Here is a 19,448-nt window from a genome sequence, read left to right on the forward strand (position 1 = left end):
CCACAAGAGATGACAGCTCCACACGTTATTTCCCCTACAAACCTTCCAGTGGGAGCAGATGTGGAGGTGGAAGACAGTAACACTGATTGATGATCTTGACCCCATGTAGGCCTAGGCTAATGCGTATGTTTGTGTCCCAGATCTTAAAACAGTTTTCAAAATAAAAATTAAAATAGAACATTTTCAAATAGAAAAAACTTACAGGATATAAAGAAAAATATTTTATACAGCTAGTTGTACAATGTGTTTTAAGCTAAGTGTTATTACAGGAGTCAAAAAATTAAAAAATTTAGAAGTTTATATTTTAAAAGCTACCGTAAAGTTGATTATCATATAAAAATATTTTTTATAAATTTGACATAGCTTAAGTGTACAGTGTTTATAAAGTCTACAGTATAGATCCTGAGTATGAGAAAAATGCAAAAGTATTAAAAGTAAAATAAATTTAAAAAAATTTTAAGTCTACAGTAGTGTAATGTCCTAGGCTTCACATTCACTCAACACTCACTCAATGACTCACCCACAGCAACTTCCAGTCCTGCAAACTCCATTTGTGTTAAGTGTCCTATACATTTTTTTCTTTTATGCTGTATTGTTACTGCACCTTTTCCGTTTGAATAAACAAATACTTACCATTGTGCTACAACTGCCTACGGTATTCAGTATAGTAACATGCTGTTTAGCCTAGGTTTGCAGCCTAGGAGCAGTAGGCTAGACCATATATCCTAGGTATGTAGCAGGCTATATAACCATCTAGGTTCATGTAAGTAGACTCTATGATGTTTGCACAATAGAGTGCAACACTAAGGAATCACTAAGGATGCACTCATTTCTCAAGACATGTCCCTGTCATTAAGTGATGTATGACTGACTATATTAGTTTAATTATGTCACCTCTTAATTCCAAGTATTAACATGTAAATTCTGTTCCAACATGGCTGCCTAATATGAAATGTATGACTTCAGAAATTCCAATAAATTTAATTCATCTCAAATACCTTTTAATTTTAGTGGGTTACAGAAAGTCAGGAACAACATGCTAAAGAAGCAATGTGTTTCTTAATTAGAAATGTAAGAAAAAAATTCATTCATTCATTAGCTGATCTTCTATATTGCAGGTATTAGTAGGAATACAAGCTGGTACATGTGATCTGGCCAAAGATGAGAGGCAATCATGTCTGGGAAGAAATTCATGAACCAGAGTCTTCAGATATCTATTAAAGGCCCAAACCACTTGTTAATTTAGACCATGTGACTAAATAACAGGCATGTAAGAAAGATCTGGTGAGCTAGCATGCCGTTTAAGATAAAAAATGTTAAGAAATAACAAATATTTGTGAAAATTCATACATCTGTTATTGGCAGTTTTGAATTTTATGAAAGCAGAAGATGTTAGTTTGCAAATAGTAAAATTAGTGCTAAGACAAACATTTCAAATATTAAAAAAAATTACAAAAGTACAAAGGAGAAGTTATGGCTCAACATTCACATAAAAATGGCCAAAGAGTTTAAATAACTAAAAAGTCAATATAAAATAATAATACTATCTTAGATTGTATTAATAGAAACAGGGCATACAAACACAACAGTTTAATAGCTTTTATCAATTATTACATCATAGTATTACATCTGTATCACTAACATCAGATCTTAATATGGCATTTTAATTTTAAAAATTTTTGTCAGGTTGGTCTTTCCAGAAGAGAAGCAAATCAGAAACAGGAGGGTTTTTGGTTTTTTGTTTTTGTTTGAGACAGAGTCTCGCTCTGTTGCCCAGGCTGGAGTGCAGTGACACAATCTTGGCTCACTGCAACCTCCGCCTCCCGGGTTCAAGTGATTCTCCTGCCTCAGCCTCCTGAGTAGCTATAACTACAGGTGCCTGCCACCAAGCCTGGCTAATTTTTTTGCATTTTTAGTAGAGACAAGGTTTCACCATGTTGGCCCAGCTGGTCTCAAACTCCTGGTCTCAAGTGACCTGACTGCCCTGGCCTCCCTAAGTGCTGGTATTATAGGCATGAGCCACTGCGCCCGGCCTGGACGAGGATTTTGAAACCAGATCAAGTAAGAAATTCATTCCTTCATTCATTCTGCAAACATGTACTAAATGCCCAATATGTATCAGATGTTGTTCAAAAGTTAGGGATTCAGTGTTGAATAAGCCAGACAAAGCTACTGCTTTCATCAAGCTAACTTGCTAGTGAAGAACGACAACTAAAGAACCTGATAAAGACACTGAATTGAATGTCAAGAAACCTCAGAACTAACTCTGGTGGACTGTTCATTAACCATGCATTTGTTATTAATATAACTTTATTTAAGCTTCAGTTTCTTTAGCTATAAAAACAGACCCAACAAACACACATACACTTTTAAAGAGAGCTAAAAGAGGCCAGGCGCCGTGGCTCATGCCTATAATCCCTGCACTTTGGGAGACCGAGGCAGGTGGATCACTTGAGGTCACAGTTCAAGAGTAGCCTGCCCAAAATGGTGCTAAATGGTCTACTAAAAATACAAAATTAGCTGGCGTGATGGTGGGCACCTGTAACCCCAGCTAGTCGGGAGGCTAAAGCAGCAGATGACTTGAACCTGGGAGGCAGAGGTTGGAGTGAGCCAAGATTGCATCACTGTACTCACTCCAGCCTGGGTAACAGAGTGGGACTCGGAGTGGGACTCTGTCTCAAGAAGAAAAAAAAAAGAGAGAGCTAAAAGAATAAAATCCCTCCCAATGCCAAAACGATATAAAAATAAAATGAATTCTAGGAGTACAGAATAATCTTATTCAAACATCTGCAGGGCCACCTTGTGGAAGAATCAGAAGTATTCTATAGAGCTCCAAAAGAAAGAGGATCAATGATGGCTGTAAGTGACAGAGACATGATTCTATCTTGGTCGAAGAGAAAATTTTCAAATAATTAGCTCCTTCCAACAAGTAACTTGTCTCTCCAAAATACAAAGTGTTAGTAAAGCCTTGAAGCAGATATTATTTTACTTTTACTGTTTTGCAACAGAACTCCTTGATTGCTACTTCTGAAGCAAGCTAATGGCTCAGGTTTATCAGTCCCAAATCATTTGAGGCAATACAAACGAGGGACAACCCACTGAACATACTCTGTAATACAGTGGTTCTCAAGTGGGGGTGATTTTGTCCCCCAGGGGGCATCTGGAAATGTTTGGAGACATGTGTGGTTTTCATGACTGGGAGGGCTGGAGGGTAAAGGAAATATTGGCATCTAGTGGGTAGAGGCCAGAGATGCTGCTAAATATCCCACAATGCGCAGTACAGCCCCCTATACCAGAGTTATCCAGTCCAAAATGTTAATAGTGCCAACAGTAGGAAACTCTGACGTTAGGTATTATCTGTAAACCATTTATTATATATATTTGCCTGTGTTGCCAGACTCCATGCCACCTGTAGTGAGTTTTTTTGTTTTTTTTTTTGAGACAAGATTCTCGCTCTTGTTGCCCACGCTGGGGTGCAATGGCGCCATCTCAGCTCACTGCAACCTCCGCCTCCCAGGTTCAAGCGATTCTTCTGCCTCAGCCTCCTGAGTAGCTGGAATTACAGGCATGCACCACCACGCCTGGCTAATTTTTGTATTTTTAGTAGATATAGGGTATCGCCATGTTGGCCAGGCTGGTCTCGACCTCCTGATCTCAGGTGATCCAACCACCTTGGCCTCCCAAAGTGCTGGGATTACAGACGTTAGCCACCGTGCCCGGTGTTGAGTTCTTCATTAGGCATTTTCAAGCAAAAGCTATAAGCCTTTTGCTTGGAATCTCGGTGAGGGGAAGTGCTGTGTATGTTTAGTTCACCATGCTTCCCTGGCATTAGCACCTCTGCCTGGCATAGAGTAGAAGGTCAATACTTCCATACTGGTTATCTGACTGTTAACTCACCAAGTTTATGAGGGGTGAGATTTTACCCTGAGAGCCATTCAAAACCTAAAATTTTCTTATTCTAAAAATTGTTTCATATTAAATTTGCTATTTATTTTCTCTCCTGGAAATATCAGCCCAAAAGCTGTCCTTTAGTCATTATGTAGAAATATACATACATATAACATTTCAAAAACATAAACAGCTTAGGAATGATTTTGAACATTAAATGTATATTGATATTTTCAGAAAATAATTAGAAATAAAAACTAAATTCTTATTACAGGTGTCTTTGGGCCAAAAGAGGAATCCTCTCTAGTTATGGCTTTTCGGTAAAATAATATGTAGCTCTGAGAATCAGCTTATAACTAGTGCTAAGAAGTAAAATAACTTCCAAGTGTAGAGAACATATTCAGACTACCAATCAAATTTTACCTCTGTTCAAAATAATCATTTACTTTCATTTTTAGTCCTTATTCACAGAAAATTATGGGCAGCTGGTAAAGTGGATATTGAAGTTAAATAGGAAGTGAATATTAACCTCCCACCAAGCCCTATTATTGGAGGCCATTAATTTTCTACCAGAAAAGGTAGTAAACTTAAAACAAAAAAGTCAAACAAACTTCTAATTTCCCAGAAGATCTCTGGAATAAACAGGTCAATAAATAACTTTTAAACAACTTATTTCAAGTAGTTTTTAAAGATTTTTTAAAAATGTCTTGTAAATAAGATTTAAACAGCTATTATTTATGCTTACCTCCAATTAAATATACCTGTATTGAAAATTTTTTCAACTTAAAAAAAAAATGAAGTACTTGGCATTACAAAAAGTCAACTAAAAGGTAACCTTGCATTTTAAAGTTTACTTAAGGAAACATCATTGCCATGATCTTTTGGTTATATTTTTTAGGCTCAATAATCCCAAAATATATGACATAAAAAACTTCTCTATTTGAACATCTAAGATAAACAATCCTCAGAAATAATTACTGACAACTGGATAAGAGTGAACCACAACTGTATAAAACCAAAATATTTCACTGACTAAGGGGACTTGGAAAAAGAGAAGCATGCCAGCAAGGAACCTGTTTAAATTATCTCCTAACTGTGAAATGACTAACTTACTAGATAAAACCAACAGGTGAAGACATGCTATATTTTCAGTTGAAATGACAAGATGTGACTATAATGGTAACTATACGCAGAAAAGTCAAAGAAACCAAGGACTTTTCTGATGTAGTTACAATGGGTCATACTTACAGCCACAGAAGCCCACTGCCATGCAAAACAGTGACTGGTTGGCATCTGATCATGTGAGCGACAGCAGCCAATAACAGAAAATATGAAGCAGAAGACAAAGCACCACCAATCAATGTCAAGAGTTGCTCTTTTATAATACTCTTGCTATACATAAACACCAAAAAATGACTTCCACAATCTTATAATTATCTTTTCAAATTGATTCCATAGGAGTTTTTAAATTCCATATTAAGAGTAATAATCTGTAAGAATACCCAATTTTAAGTCTGCTTTTTATTAAGTTTAGAGTCAAATGTCAGTATCAAAGTTCCTACCATTTGTAAAACCTCAAGGCATATTTGTTGAAATATAAAATATTTTTATTTTAAATACAAAAACTCTAAATTTTATTCATTTCCTATGTGTAATAGTCACCATTCAGTGAGCTAAAATGTGCATTAGCAGCAACATTCACTCTAACCCAGGAGTCAGCTTCCCTTACTCATCCCGAAAACGTGAGAAGCTAATCAAAATATTTTCGTTCAAAAGTTTTAAAGAGAAAAAAAAACTTTAAAAACAGAAAAAAAAGGTGACATTCATTAAGACTTTCAGTGTTTTGTGAGAAAATTTATCTAAGAAAAGTTAAGTTCAACTCATGGAAACAGTGTACAACAAACATTATAATCTAGTGTTCAACAATATTCTATACACAACATACCACAACATTTAGAGGAAATGAAGGACCCATTCAATTCTCTAAAATAACCAAAGCAGCAGGAATGGGATAAAGACCCTAAAAAAATGCAATAGAAAGGGGATGAGATTCAAAATTCGTGATTTATCTTACCGGTGCCATTCGTATTGCTGGGTGTGCTCCACAACCTTGCACTGCTTTATGAAGTGTTTCACCAAACATATTTCGAAGTTCAACCGAGTGATAATACACAGCATCAATCTTAGGCCACCAATCCAATGCCAACTAGAAAAAAACAAAGACCATAAGGAAGAAAAAGTACAAAATTACATGAGTTGTATGCTCTGTTTATCACTGTAGTTTTAAGTTTTATCCTTTTGTCGGGAACTTTCTAAGACCATGCAAACACACACCATGATTTCCAAAGTCTTCAAACAACATCTTTAATTCAAACACTAACTCATACATATTATACTATAAAACATAATAGTGAGCATGAGACAAATTGCCCACTTCATGAGCATGTGCATGTGAGACTATCTTTTCTCAATGATAAGCCAGTGAATTTGAAAAATAAAGTCTTCAGGGAGCTAATCTGTAGCCAATCTTCTTTTTTTTTTTTTTTTTTTAAAGTTTAATGTTTTACAATTTCTGAAACACATGCATACATGGCATATATTTTCCCAGGTAAGAATGCTTTATCAAAGCTTTAAAAGTGATTAGTGGTTCAACACAGTATTAAGTGTATGTGAAAACCATTACTTATATGTTTACGGACAACAATGATAATTACAACATGAAATTAGTAAATGAAATAAAACTATTAAGTAAACCTATAATCTTAAATTGATATACAATGATGACATGATACATGGGAGAGTAACAATTACCATAAACAAAGACAAACTGATCCTAGTGAAATATTTTTTAAACAATTATTTTACGTATTTTCTATTTCAATTTAACCTGTTTAGCTTTGATGTCTACTTTTTAGGGCCTATTTTATTTGGAAGCGTATCTCTAACTTTAAAATGAATGACTTGATATATTATTAAAAAATGACAATTGTGAAAATCACTATATCTTTAAAGTCTGTCATTTAATACAAAACTGACTGGATGAATTTTCACTATGTATGTAGAGTATGCATTAAATGACCTAAAATGTAGGCTTCTAATTTATAATACTCCAGATGTTTATAAAAAATATCTGGAAGAATAATACATTCAAATTATAGGTAAGAGAGACTGAATAGCCTCACATCTCTCACATCTCATTCCCAGATTTTTTCTTATTCAAAACTAAGCTAATTGAAGTCTCAACATTTTAATTTCTTTACTTGGAATTCTCAGAATATTTTGAATAGCATCAAGTTATATTACCTTAAACCAAACTGTGGATTACAAATCCTGTTCATCGGATAGTAAAATATAAAACCAATTTATGATACACATTTTGAATACTGAATTCCATTCAGAGAGGAATCCCAAAACTGGGAGGGAAGAAATGCTTTTTTGGGACAGTATGGTTGTTTACATTTTTCCCTCAACTCCTACTTTATTTAATCTAGTTCCTACAAATGATCAATTTTTAGTCTGATAGTATAATGGATTCCTCCAACTCTCAGCAACTTTGACTTGCCCAAAGCAACCAATGCAACTTCATTTCTTATACTTACTAAATTATACAGCTTGTGTTAATCAGCCTAAAGTAACAAAAAGCTGAATAATAACAAAGTCATTGAGTGAAGGGTCTTCCTTACCCAACACATCTCATAAGATCTTGTCAGAAACTGATAAACTGAGAAAGGCATCCCATATAACATCCTATTCAAATTACTGTGTCTTTTTTAATAGCTTTTGAAACTGTATTGTGGTACCAGGTGCACCATATAAAATAACTTCAGCCTTAAGATTTAGTAATTTTCATAGTTTCCATTTTTCATAATATATTCATTTTAAAGTAAAAGATACATTTTCAAATAAAATAAGCATGAAAAACTAGACATCATGTGGTTGGCAAAAAAGTTTAGTATTTTGAGCAGTTACTAAATGTGCCCTTCCTGAACACCAGTCAATTGAAGTAGACTTACTCTTCTTTTCCTTGAAAATCCCATGTTTCTAGCCAAATGGCAACACTTACATATTATGAACAAATTATGTGGCAATTCCTCAAGAGATTTAAATAATTTTCAAATGCCTTGGAAATAATTCCTTTCAACTACAACCTCTCAGTAGAAAGAAATCATCTCATTTTCAGTATGTGAACTATCCATATGTAAATTATGATAAATTGTCGTAAGGAAAAAACAGAAATAAGTAATATACCAGCTATAGCATGTACCAGTGATGGCACTATGAATGAATTTAAGATCAGAAGTCCAAATATCTAAGAATAATTTCCTGTGATTTTTCAAGACAAAAATATTGCCATAATAAGTGTCTTCAATGAAACTCTAAAACAGGCAATCTCATAAATTTGTATATTCACTTTACAAATAGTCCTTTTCAACCAAAAGGGTACTTCAGATTCAATAGCGATTAGCCTCAAACCAAGGGGGAAAATATCCTAACGAGAAACAATTTCCCACGCTATCTATAATAATAAAGTATCACTACCCAAGGCATAATTTAAAAAGATACTTTGAACTAATATTTATGTTCCTTTTCAAGCTATTTCATTGAAAAGTTATTGATACTTGATACTTAAAAATTAGTCAATGTAGTTTTTTTCTTTATAAAAACAGATTTTCATGTGTATACATGTGCCATGCTGGTGCACTGCACCCACCAACTCATCATCTAGCATTAGGTATATCTCCCAATGCTATTCCTCCCCCCTCCCCCCACCCCACAACAGTCCCCGAAGTGTGATGTTCCCCTTCCTGTGTCCATGTGTTCTCATTGTTCAATTCCCACCTATGAGTGAGAATATGCGGTGTTTGGTTTTTTGTTCTTGCGATAGTTTACTGAGAATGATGATTTCCAATTTCATCCATGTCCCTACAAAGGACATGAACTCATCATTTTTTATGGCTGCATAGTATTCCATGGTGTATATGTGCCACATTTTCTTAATCCAGTCTATCATTGTTGGACATTTGGGTTGGTTCCAAGTCTTTGCTATTGTGAATAATGCCGCAATAAACATACGTGTGCATGTGTCTTTATAGCAGCATTGCGCACATGTACCATAAAACCTAAAGTATAATAATAATAATAAAATAAAAATAAAAATAAAAACAGATTTTCATATAACTTGATCTCTGATACAGACACACTCCACACTCCACACATGCAGTGCTCATTAGAGTAGAAGAGGATGCACAGCCACTTTCACCAAGTACACTGAGGCATGCATGAAGCACCACTCCAGGCATGCTTGGACCCCAGAAAGGAGCAGCTCAGCCACTTACAGCAGTGCCAAGTCCATGCTTGAAAGTGCTCTATATAGTCAGTTGTAGACAAATATATTTCACAATTAAAGTAACTAGCCACAAAGTATCAAAAAAGTATATATTGGGTTTATTATATACAAATTTTAAGCATTTATGCAAAGCTATCACTCTTTGAATATTTTTAGTGTTCTGAGCCACAGCGGAAAAAAGCAATAATGTCTTATTTCTGAGTTACACATAAACTTGAGAGGGCAAATCATCTTTTTTTTTTAATGGCCTTGAAAGTAAACCTTGAAGGTACAATGCCCTGGTTCATTATGCTGACAAAAGTATAGTGATTTTTTTTTAAGTTTTTAACACAAACATACCTTATTTACAGTCTTCATTAAACTTTCCCTTTTGGAACAAAGCATATTCAATGTTACTTTTACCTACAATTTAACTCAGTGATACTTAACTAAGGGAGGAGGTATCATTCCCTCAGGCATGTTTATTTGTTCATAATGACTAGGCATGGGGAAATGCAGCACAACTGGCATTTAATGAAATGAGGCCAGAGACGTTAAAGGTCCTGCAATGCCCAAGGCATCCTGCACAACAAAGGACTGTCCTCTCAAAATGCTCACTAAACACCTGCTGAGAAAAATCAAATGTGTCACCAAATAGCTTTATCAATAGTTAATTTTCCACTGCAGGAATGGATAGAATATGGGCAGTATTTATTTTAAATAAATACAACATCCAGGGCAAATGAGGGTGAAGGTTTATTTTCAACTCACCAGAGGCACAGTCTTAAAATGGAATTTGATTATAAACAGGTCAAATATACTAAGTTATCAATGATTACAGCCTCCTTTAAGGAAGGAAAGCGTCAACCAATTTACCCATAAATGTGAGTATCATTTGATAAAAGTGGAACAATGGAAAATAACACCTGAAAACTTTCAAAATAGGGTTGTTCATAATTACAAGAACAGAATTTTAAAAATCCACAGTCCAAATCTGATAGTTTTGTTGTCTATTTAATGTCTTCACATCAGACAGAGTTGAAGGTTTCGCAAGTACCTTTTAATGATTTCACTTACTTTGTCTGATATGCTTTTGCATCTTGTGAATACCTACTTTAAAGTATGTTAATATTTCATTTTAAGAAAAATGAAATTTTACACTATGAATGAATTTAGGATCAAAAGACTTAAAAGTACCATCAAATATAGTCCCATCATTTTGTCAATGTGCTATACTAGACTACAACATAAATACTATTACTTTTAACTTAAATGGTAAGGTGGCAAGTCAATGTATCAAATGCTGTAAAAGGGCTAAGAGTATTCAAATAATATGTTTGAAAAGCTTTGGGATGAGAATTTTAAATTGTATTTTCAGTGACATTTTTCTCAAGGGCTTCTGATCTGAATAAAATGTTTTAGATTTAATCTTTCCAAAGCATCTTATTAACTCCATCTTCCTTAATATGGTCCCTTCGGTCAAGACTTAATATGAAAAATACAAATATTTATCAATTATCAAATAGAATCACTGTGGAGAAATTTTCCTATTTCATACATCTAAATTCAGAACATTTTTGAAAACCAAGAGTGCATTTCTTAAAAAGAAACATGCAAAGAAAAGAAAGAAAAAAAATTTTTTTAGTAATTTTTTAGTCCTTTTGGACTTACATTGGTGATGATTTGATGGAGTGAATTTACCAGCACATAGTGAAATGTAGAAGGTGAATTCTGAGCCAGGCAGATCTATAGAAAAATTACAAAAAAGCAGATTATTTCTATGAGAAAAATACTCAGTAATACAAATGAAGCCAAAAAGAACAGCAAATAGAAAGTTTTTTTTAAAAAAACACTAAGTTTTTAAGGTCTTGAAATGAACATCAATACATAATAGTGAGCAATACCGTTAAAAGTGAACCTATTAATCTCTCTAGTCTTTTTGTTTATAAAGGATAACAGCATCAGTAAATACAGTTAGATAAAAACCAATGCTCTCACCTTAAAGTGTTGGTTGTTGTGAGGGCTTATACGAAAGCAAGAAACAAGGCAGTCAATCATTTAGATCCACATCAGCAGGCTGACTGCCTCTTGAGAATGGCTTACTTGGATTAAAAAGCAGGTTCTATAAAAACCCCAACAGAAAACAAAGGCCTTTAAATACCCATGCAGTATTTCTTTACTAACATGTAATAACATCAACACATTACCCACACAGATGGCAGTAAAATTCAGCTGCCAGAAGAAGCACAAAGCACCCATACTGTGGTTCATCAGTCTGATACAATTCTTCCTATACCATATATAGGTTCCTTTCAGGCCCTAATTGCCACATTATTTTAAACCCAAGTCTGTATATTTATGCTTATTTAAGAAAATGGTGTTTTCTTCATATTCTCAGTCCATTTAGGCTGATGAACACAGTAACAACAAAAGCAAGTCCTATGAACTTATCAACAAAGAATCAGAACTTTAATGTTAGCAATTATCTTTGACATAATACTTATGCTAGAAAATTCATTTAACTTTCTTAAAGTTTGTAGTAGAGAAAGAATAAGCATGTTACTTAAGATCAACCACCATGGACTGAACAAGTAGGAAAATGACAGAGTTATCTTCCCAATTGATGTAAGTACTTGCTTTACACAGTTTGACACAGGCAATTGCAGCACTTTCTGTCAGCTGCCTACTTCCTCCATGGCCAGCAAGAGCTTTTCGTAGACTGTCCAGAAATAACTTCTACAGAATTCAAATATAGCGATAAGATAATATACGAAGTTTCTTCTATTCCAGATGTACCTAATATTATAGCAAATTAACAGCCTCTAAAACTCATACTATAAAGAATGCTTAATTTATATTTGTGGTTTTCAATTTCATAATTTAAGTACTGGTCATCATTTAAATGTTTCTCAAATTTAAAAAAAAAAAACCTTTTTCTATTTTCTTTATTGAATTATTAAAGGAATACAAAAAACAGTCCTTCCCAAACAAGCTGTTTTCTGAACTTTTTTTTTTTTTCCCCAAGATGGTGTCTTCCTCTGTTGCCCAGGCTGGAGTGCAAAGGTACGATCTCGGCTCATTGCAAACTCTGCCTCCCGGGGTCAAGCGATTCTCCTGCCTCAGCCTCCAGAGTAGCTGGGTTTACAGGTGCCTGCCACCATGCCTGGCTAATTTTTGTATTTTTAGTAGAGACAGGATTTCACCATGTTAGCCAAGCTGGTCTTGAACCCCTGGGCTCAAGTGATCCTTTTGCCTTGGGCTCCCAAAGTGCTAGGATTACAGGCATGAGCCAACACGCCTAGTCTTCAACTTTGAATTCAGCTGATCATATCTTCTTTTTGATATTTAAAGTCTAAATATTATACTATCTTGGCTCTGGTCTATGATAAACTGTTCCACCCTTTTCTAACACTCCAGGTTATATTCAACCTTCAGCCTTCTAAATAAGAATATATTCAAGGCTGTTCTGTTGCTCTAAATTTGTTTCTCAAAAAAATTTACCTACTCTTGTGATGTCAACCCCTCTTTACAGTTCATTAACAAATGTCTTCCCTTGGCTTTTCTCCTAAATGAATGCTCAAATGTAACATGTCAAAAACTAAACTCACCCAACACCAGCATAATATATTCTTCTCAAGTGTACATGGAACATTCTACAAAACAGACCATATGTTAGGCTACAAAATAAGTCTTAATACATTTAAAGAAATTGAAATCATACAAAGTATGTTTTGTGATCATAATGGAAATGAAAACCCAACAGCAGATAAAAAACTAGAAAATTCACAAATATGTGAAAATTTGTGAATGTTAACTAATAGATCAAAGGAAAAAATCACAAAGGAAATTAGAAACCAACGTGAGACAAATGAAAACGAAAACACAACATACTAAAACTTATAGGATGCAGTGAATGCAGGGCTAAAAGAAAAATGTAAAGCTGTAAACACTTACATCAAAAAATAAGAAAGTTCTCATTCAATAACCTAACCATATACCTCAAGGAACTAGAAAAAGAGTAAACTACACCAAAGCTAGCGGAAGAAAGAAAATAATAAAAATCAGAGTGAAAACAGAACAGAAAAACAATGGAGAAAAATTACAAAACCAGAAGCTGATTCTTTGAAAAAGTCAACAAAACTCTAGCTAGATCGGTTAACAAAAAAATAAATAAATAAAAGAGAGACAGAGAGAAAGAACACCAAATTACTAAAGTCAGATATGAAAGTGGTGACACAGCTAGATGAAGTGGCTCATGCCTGTAATCCCAGCACTTTGGGAAGCCAAGGCAGGCGAAATCACTTGAGGTCAGGAGTTTAAGACCAGCCTGACCAACATGGTAAAACCCCCATCTCTACTGTAAAGAAGACAAAAATTACACAAGCATGGTGGTGCATGCCTGTAGTCCCAGCTACTAGGGAAGCTGAAGCAGGAGAATCACTTGAACCCAGGAGGCGGAGGTTGCAGTGAGCCAAGATCCTGTCACTGCACTCCAGCCTGTGCAAAAGAGCAAGACTCTATCCCCCCCCCACTGCACCCCCCCCCACACACAAAAAAGTGGTGACACTACTGATTTTGCAAAAATAAAAAGAATTGTGAGACAATACTATATAAAACTGTATGCCAACAATTTGGATAACCAACAAAATGGACAAATTTCTACAAACACACAATCTACCAAAACTAACTCATGAGGAAATAGAAAATCTAAATAGAACTATAACTAGTAAAGAGGGATTAAATCAGTAATCACAAAGCTCCCAAAGAAAAGGCCAGGACCAGATAGCTTTCACTGGTTGATTCCACCCAACATTTAAAGAATGCTTCTCAAACACTTCCAAAATATTAAAGAGAAGGGAATACTACTCATTAGTTCTATGGTCCAACATTACCCTGATACCAAAGCCAGACAAAAATACTACAAGAAAACTACAGACAAATACACCTTAGGAATATTGATGAAAAACTCAACAAAATCAGCAGCTTATTAAAAGGATGACACACCATGACCAAGTGAAACTTACTCCAGGAGCACAAGATGATTCAGAAATGAAAAAATCAATGTAATATACCACATTAATAGAATGAAGAAGAAACTCCACATGATCATCTGAATCAATACAGAGAAACCACTTGACAAAGTTCAACACCTTTTATGATAGAAAAACACTCAAGCTAGGAATAGAAGGAAATTTCCTCAACATCATAAAAGCCATATATTAAAAACCAATAGCTAACAACATACTCAATAGTGAAAGATTGAAAGTTTTTCCCCTAAGATCAGGAACAGGATGAGGCTGCCCACTTTTTCTTCTTCTATTTGGCATAATACTAGAAATTCTGGACAGAGCAAGTAGGCAAGAAAAAGATGGAAAACTCATTGAAATTGGACAGAAAGAAGCAAAACTATGTCTATTCACAGATGATATATATGTAGAAATCCCTAAAGATGACACATACACACCAAGAACAAGCTGTTAGAGCTAATAAATTCAAAGTCACAGAATACAAAATCAGCACACAAAAATCAGCTGGATTTCTAAACATTAGCAATGAAAAATACAAAAAGGAAATTAAGAAAACAATTCCACTTATGATAGCATCCAAAATAAAATATATGGGAATTAATCAAGGAGGTGAAAAACTTAATAAAAAACTACAAAACATTGCTGAAAGAAATTAAACATAAATAAATGGAAAGATATCCCACGTTCCTAGATTGTTAAGGTAACAATATTACCCAAAGCAATATACAGATTCAATGCAATCCCTATCAAAATCCCAATGGTATTTTTTGCAAAAAAAAGAAAGGCCAGGCGCGGTGGCTCATGCCTGTAATCCCAGCACTTTGGGAGGCTGAGGCGGGCGGATCACGAGGTCAGGAGATGGAGACCATTCTGGCTAACATGGTGAAACCCCGTTTCTACTAAAAATACAAAAAAAATTAGCCGGGTGTGGTGGCAGGCGCCTGTAGTCCCAGCTACTTGGGAGGCTGAGGCAGTAGAATGGCGTGACCCCGGGAGGTGGAGCTTGTAGTGAGCCGAGATCGCACCACTGTACTCCAGCCTGGGTGACAGAGCGAGACTCTGTCTCAAAAAAAAAAAAAAGAAAAACTCATCCTAAAATTCATATGGAATCTCAAAGAGCTGCATAATAGTCAAAACTATCTTGAAAAAGAATAAAGTTGGAGAACTCACACTTTCTTATTTGAAAACTTACTACAAAGATACAGTAATCAAAACAATGTGGTACTAGCATAAGCACAGTCAAACAGACCAATGGAATAGAGAGCCTAGAAAGAAACCCTCACACATATGACCAATTTTTGACAAAAGTGCTAAGACCATTCAATAGAGAAAGGACGGTCTTTTCAACAAATGATGCTAGGAAAACTGATTATCCACATACAAAAGAATGAAGATGGACCCTTTTCTTACATCATATACAAAAATTAACTCAAAATAGATCAAAGCCCAAAACTTAACAGTAAAGCTATAAAACTCCTAGAAGAAAATATAGGAAAAAAAATATTTTCAACATTGGATTTGGCAAAGATTTCTTGTATAAGATACCAAAAAAGCACAGGCAACAAAAGAAAAAACAGATAAACTGGACTTCATCAAAATAAAAACTTCTGTGTATCAAAGGACACTATCAAGAAGATGAAACAAAAATCCACAGAGTGGGAGAAAATACTTGCAAATAATGTATCTCATAAGGGATGAATAACCAGAATATATTAAAAATTCCTATAACTAAAAATAAAATAAAATAAAATTTAGAGCCTTACAAATACTTTACAGATTTTTTAAAAACTGAAAATAGATGAACCAAGCCATTGCCTCAAGAAATAACAGTATAAATAAAATGAAAGCTAAAATTAATGAAACAGAAAAATTTAAATGCTAGGAAACAAAATCAAAGCCTAGGTTTTAAAGACCAATAAAATAGTAAACATGAATGAGGAAAGAGAAATTAGTAAACAGTTACAAACATGGATACTAAAGATAATTATATGAGAATATGGAAATATAACCTTTATATACTTGTACAAGTAAAATATGTAAGTATTATATACAACTCTGCACTGATAAAATTGAAATATATATTTTCTAGCAAAGAACAAACCATCAAAAGGGACTTTAAAAACAACAGAAATTCTTCAAAAAATCAAAAATAAAATAACCATATGATCCAGAAATTACACTTCTGGATATATATTTAGAAGAATTAAAAGCAGGGTCTTGAAGTTATTTGTACACCCATGTTCACAGCAGCATTATTTATAATAGCCAAAAGGTGGAAACAACTGAAAAATCCATTGGCAGATAAATTTAGATAAATAAAATGTTGGTATATACATACAATGGAATATATCACTCAGCCTTAAATAGGAAAGAAATCCTGACATGCTACGACATGGATGAGTACTATTTCAGCCACAAAAAAAGAATGAAATCCTGTCTTTCAAGGCAACATTAATGGAACTGGAGGACATTATGCTATGTAAAATAAGCCCATGTCAAAAAGACAAATACTGTATGAGTCCACTTATATGAGGCAGTCAAATTCAGAGAGACAGAAAGTAAAAGAACGGTTGCCAGGAGCTGGTAGGGAAGAATGGAGAGCTGTTTAATAGATACAGAATTTGTTTTGCAAGATGAAAAGGTTTTGGAGATTGACTGCACAACGATGTGAAAGATAGTGCTACTAAACTGTATGCTTAAAAATGGCTATGATGGTAAATTTGATGTTATGTGTATTTTACCACATACAAAATTTTAAAAAGAGACAGAAAAACTACACAGATCCATAAAGGAGCTCAAATAAAAGGTGATTAATTAGTTATTTTAAATAGCCAATAGACAGGCTAGTTCTAGAAATAGCGTAAGAAACCAGTAGCAGTACTTGACTTAGGAAAAAAAGTATAAACTGAAGGTCAAGAGTGAATAGGAAGCTTACTTTTCCATTGAACTCCCTTCCTGATGTACAGTGAAAATTTCCTTTATGTCAATTAATTTTTTTCTTTAAAACTAATGATAAGCAAAAGTCAAAGGAAATCTTAACAGCTTCTAATCTTGATGATTTTACAATGATTTCTATCTAATCAGATAATTTATATTATTTAAATTATTCCAGGCCATAGAAAAGACTGATAGTTCCCGAATTCACATTACTAATTTGGCACAAATAACTGTTAGAATAATTAGTTACTTTCAAAAGTGATAATGCATATTATGTTAAATATACGTATTTTCTAAGCATCAGAAAGCTGAAGCACTGGAAGGAAATGTTTTATTAAGCAGCTACCCAATACATTTGCCAATAGCCAACCAAGTTTACCTCACACACACACAAATGAACATACTAAAAGTAAAGATTTCCAAATATATTTCAGCTCCAAATTTAAAGTGAACGTTTAAATAACATAGAAACTATCTGACTGGATACAATTCAACTCTAAAACTAGAGTTCAGGGCCCTTTATCTTTTGTTCATTATTAATTTTAAATTTTTTGATGTATTAATATTTATGAACAACATAGTAACATTTTCATAGCTATACAGAGATCAAATCAAGGTAATTAGCATATCCATCATCTCTTACCATTTCTTTGTGCTGGGAACATTCAACATCCTCCTCCCAGCTCTTTGAAACTGTGTAACATATTGTTACATATTGTAATTAACATATTGTTAATTACAGCCATCTTACAGTGGTATACAACATTAGAACTTACTCTTCCTATCTAGTTGTAATTTTGAATCCTTTAAGAAATCACTCCCTACCCTCCCCGCACCCTATCCTTCCCAGCCTGTAGTATTCTGTTCTACTTTTTACTTCTATGAGATCAACATTTTTTTAGCTTCCACGTATGAATGAGAACACGCAGTGTTTAATGTTCTGTCCCTGGCTTATTTCACTTAATATAATGTCTTCCAATCCAATCCACGTGCCTCAAAATACAGAATTTCATTCTTTTTTATGGCTGAATACTATTCCATTGTGTATATATACCATATTTTCTTTATGCATTCATCTGTTGTTAGACACTTAGGATGATTCCATATCTTGGCTATTGTGAATAGTGCTGCAATAAACATGGGGGTACAGATGTCCCTTCAATATACTGATTTCTCTTCCTTTGCATAAATGTCCAATAATGAATTGCTGGATCACATGGTAATTCTATTTGCAGTTTTTTTGAGGAACCTTCACACTGTTCTCCATAGTGGCTGTACTAGTTTACATTCCCACTAGCCACATTTAAGAGTTCACTTATCTCCACACTTTTGCCAGCATTTGCTATTTTTTGTCTTTTTGATAGCAGCCATTCTAACCGGGGTGAGATGATATCTCACTGTGGTTTTGATATGCATTTCCCTGATGACTAGTGATGTTGAGCTTTTTTAAAAAATATATCTGTTGGTCATGTGTCTGTCTTCTTTTAAGAAATGTCTATTCAGATCATTTGCCCATTTTTTAATTTTTTTTTTTTTTTTTTTTTTTTTTGCTGTTGAGATGTCGGAGTTCCTTGTATATTCTAGATATTAATCCTCTGCTGGATACATACTTTGCAAATATTTTCTCCCATCCTGTAGGTTGTCTTTTCACTCTGCCAGTTGTTTCCTTTGCATTAACGTTAATGTTTTAAAGAAAAGTAACTTAAATGCTTGACAATATGGAATTCAAAATATGGTACATTCAGGCTGGGTACAGTGGTGCATGCTTACAGCTGCAGCCATCTGAAGGCTGAGGTGGAAGAAGATCGCATAAGCCCAGAAGTTTGAGACCAGCCTGGGCAACATAATAGCAAGACTTAGTCTCTTTTTTAAAAAAGGTTATATTCAATTTGGGGGACACCATACAGCAGTTAAAGATGATGACCTAGATGAACAATGGTTCTCAAACTTCAATGTGCATCACAATCACCTGAAGGACTTAATAAAAACTGCTGTTTTTAGTGAGAAACTAAGTATTTAGTTAGAAACTAAGAACTGGCATTTCTCACAAGTTTCCAGGTGACACTGATGCTGCTGGTCTAAAGACCACACTTTGAGAAACACTGAACTATATACCTATCTGTCTATCTCCCCATCCTCATAAAAATGTAGAAGCTAGACTGGAAGAATACACATTTAACCCTTTGCAGTGGCTGTCCCTGGGAAAGAAAAAAAAGAAATTAGTGGGATTTGTAATTAAGTCAGAATTTATAGAAGTATTACTTATTCAC

At 34.3% G+C, this 19,448-nt stretch overlaps 1 protein-coding gene across 3 annotated transcripts in view; it reads right to left on the reverse strand.

Annotated features, from left to right (window-relative positions):
- LOC129016551 (neurofibromin-like) overlaps positions 1-19,448 on the reverse strand; it is a 90,486-nt gene that overhangs the window by 60,989 nt on the left and 10,049 nt on the right. Inside the window, exons 1-4 of one of the 3 annotated variants that reach the window (XM_063655461.1) lie at positions 11,213-11,950; positions 10,886-10,960; positions 5,963-6,094; positions 5,137-5,181 (exon numbers count right to left, since the gene is read on the reverse strand). In XM_063655461.1, coding sequence (XP_063511531.1) covers positions 5,137-5,181; positions 5,963-6,094; positions 10,886-10,960; positions 11,213-11,272 — 312 coding nt within the window. In that variant the 5' untranslated portion in view covers positions 11,273-11,950. Of the gene's footprint in view, positions 1-5,136; positions 5,182-5,962; positions 6,095-10,885; positions 10,961-11,212; positions 11,951-19,448 lie in introns of those variants that run through there. The other 2 variants (XM_063655460.1, XM_063655459.1) reach the window with 2 other exon arrangements.

This window comes from Pongo pygmaeus, chromosome 19 (genome assembly GCF_028885625.2).
Source record: "Pongo pygmaeus isolate AG05252 chromosome 19, NHGRI_mPonPyg2-v2.0_pri, whole genome shotgun sequence".
NCBI classification, from domain to species: domain Eukaryota; kingdom Metazoa; phylum Chordata; class Mammalia; order Primates; family Hominidae; genus Pongo; species Pongo pygmaeus.